Source organism: Sinocyclocheilus rhinocerous, unplaced genomic scaffold (assembly GCF_001515625.1).
Source record: "Sinocyclocheilus rhinocerous isolate Xijiao unplaced genomic scaffold, SAMN03320098_v1.1 scaffold393, whole genome shotgun sequence".
In the NCBI taxonomy this organism is placed as follows: Eukaryota; Metazoa; Chordata; class Actinopteri; order Cypriniformes; family Cyprinidae; genus Sinocyclocheilus; species Sinocyclocheilus rhinocerous.
Genome location: NW_015654520.1, coordinates 561,489 through 564,410, shown reverse-complemented (window position 1 = coordinate 564,410; position 2,922 = coordinate 561,489). Strand labels below are relative to the sequence as shown.

General features: G+C 37.0%; 1 protein-coding gene across 1 annotated transcript in view; it reads right to left on the bottom strand.

The window, feature by feature from the left end:
* Positions 1-2,922, bottom strand: part of LOC107717482 (putative short-chain dehydrogenase/reductase family 42E member 2) — an 18,397-nt gene that overhangs the window by 4,407 nt on the left and 11,068 nt on the right. Inside the window, exons 8-11 of the mRNA XM_016524245.1 lie at positions 2,188-2,325; positions 2,017-2,082; positions 1,861-1,924; positions 1,693-1,766 (exon numbers count right to left, since the gene is read on the bottom strand). Coding sequence (XP_016379731.1) covers positions 1,693-1,766; positions 1,861-1,924; positions 2,017-2,082; positions 2,188-2,325 — 342 coding nt within the window. The remainder of the gene's footprint in view (positions 1-1,692; positions 1,767-1,860; positions 1,925-2,016; positions 2,083-2,187; positions 2,326-2,922) is intronic.

The following is a 2,922-nucleotide window of genomic DNA, read 5'->3' as shown; positions in this document are numbered from 1 at the left end:
ACTTCTTTTGGACTGATGCACTGCAACACCTGCTGAGTGGCATTAAACAGCTTGAAATATCAAAGACTATTTTTAAAATAACTCCGACTGGATTCGTCTGAAAGAAGAAAGTCATATACACCTAGGATGCCTTGAGGGTGAGTAATTTATGGGCTAATTTTCATTTTTGGGTGAACTAACCCTTTAATATAATAAATTGGCCAAGTATTTGGAGAAAATGTATGAATGTCATTCCCAAAAGTGCCCCGTAAGTTTTGGGGCCACTGTTTTTAATATATACAGTAAGATCAGAAACTGGGATGGGGGTTGCCATTGTGTGACTGATACACTGATATACTGATATACTCATTTTCTGGTTTCATGTTCTTGTGTGTGTGTGTGTGTGTGTGTGTGTGTGCATGTGTGTGTGTGTGTGTGTGTTTCTTTCCTCAGTGGCACTTTACTTGTCCTTCTCAAACTCAAAAATCCAGCAAGGAGCTGGTGTCTCATGTTTTATTCACAAAGCAATCATCAAACCTGCCGCCATCTGACCAGAATCGGCCCTTCAGCTCGTGGCTTCTGTTTCTCATGACTAATGCATGACACAACGCCAGTCCACGCCCAGCTCTACTAACGCAACTCTTTCTTGCTCAGCCTTTATACCAACTTGTTTGTCACCCTTTACTATCATCCCAGAATCATCTGCTATATATAACCAGCTGGAGGAAACGCATGCGGTCTATTGTGTTCCACAGATACAGATGCGTGCTCATATGATTTATCGGAGCAGATAAATGACAGAACGTAAGCTCTCATCTGGATTATTCATTACGTTCAGTGCAAGAGGAATCTATGGTAATGGTAATCGAAGATGCCATACTCAGGCTATAGCTGTTGCCATGGCGCGCCAGTAATGACAAAATTCTTAAAATTATATCTTGATATTATTTTGTCAATATACAGTATAGATCTTAATATTTTGCATTATTTTTGCAGGGCTTCTTTACATACACATGCCTGTTCAGGTGTGCTTGAATAAGTTTAAAGCTTAACTCTTCAGGACAGTGTCTCCAGAAGCAGGGTTGAAGACCTCTGCTTTAGAAGAACCAACTTTACCCATGAATAGCATGGTCTTTAAAAAGTGTAATAAAGAAAATCTAAACGAAGGTTCGTGGGGAGCATATGTTCATCTAAGCACGTCAACTGCAATGGACGAGTAAGCATATATACTGTATATACTACTCATTATTTCACATCTCATTTTTTTCCAGCATACCTCTACTACCCCGCTTGACCTTTATATCTATTTACTGCTGAATTAATTTCAGGTAGATATACTTTAATCTCGAGTCAGATTCTCAATCATAGACAGCTAGCCTAACTGGTTTAATGTGAAACTGTAAAATAATAAGTATCAAAGTTATTATGATGCTCACAAGTATCCATTATATCACCCAGCCATATCTACTTCCATGAATTAAAATAAAAAAATAAAACAGTTTTTCACATGGTTACATAGATTACAGCTCCTCTAGGTGTGTTTCTCTTCCCTGAGCTCTCTGTTTGTTAATGCAGTTTATTTGCCCATAATAGTGGAGGGAAACTGCAATGTCACGCTGCTCTCAAGATGGCATCAAAACAACTTCATTAGGAAAACGTGATTAGAGCAAACTGCAGACGTAATGTAATGAAGGCTGGAGAGAACACATTTACCTCGTTTCTTGTCAGAAGTAATGGAATTTCCATTATAGGACTCAGAGCCACATGCAGTCGCTCCATCAGAATTGCTGGAGAAGACAAGAATGCTTGATACCAGTTGTATTTGCAAAATAAACAAACACTTTTTTTTTTTTTTCAATTTTAATTTCACTTTAGTCCCACCTGCTGAGTAGACCAGAGACACAGGAAGGTGAATCAGTGGCCGACCATAGCCCAGTCTTTCAAACTGGAGATAGATAAAGGTACAGTTACTTAATATAGCAAATAATTGTAATACAAATGCATTATTTAAAGATACTTGGTTTGATTGCTACTCACCAGAGGTGTCAACCATTCAAAGACATTGACAGACTCCCCATCATTGATAAAGTAGACCTGTCCACTCTGAAAATCACAAATGAATACACCATGAATACACTATACATATCTGGATTCAAAACTGCTGATTGAAATAAATAAATAAATAAATAATCATCATGCGACACATACCGCCACAAAGGCTTTATCTGCAGTCAGTGCATCTGCTGCTAAAACATGAGCCATCACCAAATTATCCACATGTACCCAGTTCATCTTGGCATTAGGGTCCCCAAAACAAAAGCTGAACAACCTCCTCTCCACATTCACCTGAGAAGAGAATCATAAAACTTTGTCTCTGCATTCTGCAATCTGACTTCACAGAGATAACAACTCTCTCTAACTGAGGGACACTAGTTTGTGTAGAGATTACATGAGGTAGCACGGGCATGCATGTCTGTATGTTGAGTCAAAGCAAAAACATAGAAAGCATGCATGTATCTGTATGAAAAGTGACAATAGAAACACAAAAAGCCATGTGTCTGTATGTAGAGCCAAAACAGAGGCACAGAGAGTCTTGTGTCTGTACGTACCCTTACGCAAAGAAAATATATTTCCTTAGATATGCATGATCAATATATTAAATGCTTTAACAGTATATTGAAAATATACAGAATAATATATTGTGTTAATATATAACAATACATGAAATAATACATAAGGAATTGCCGCTTTTCATATATTGAAAAATATGTGACAATTTACTTATCATAATGTATGTAAATTTTATATTCAGTAATACACTGCATAACATATAGATGTAAATGTGATAAGAGATGGTCTTGTGTGTATATAAATATATTGAACATACATTTACTCATGCAGTATGTGTGTGTGTGTGTGTGTGTGTGTATATATATATATATA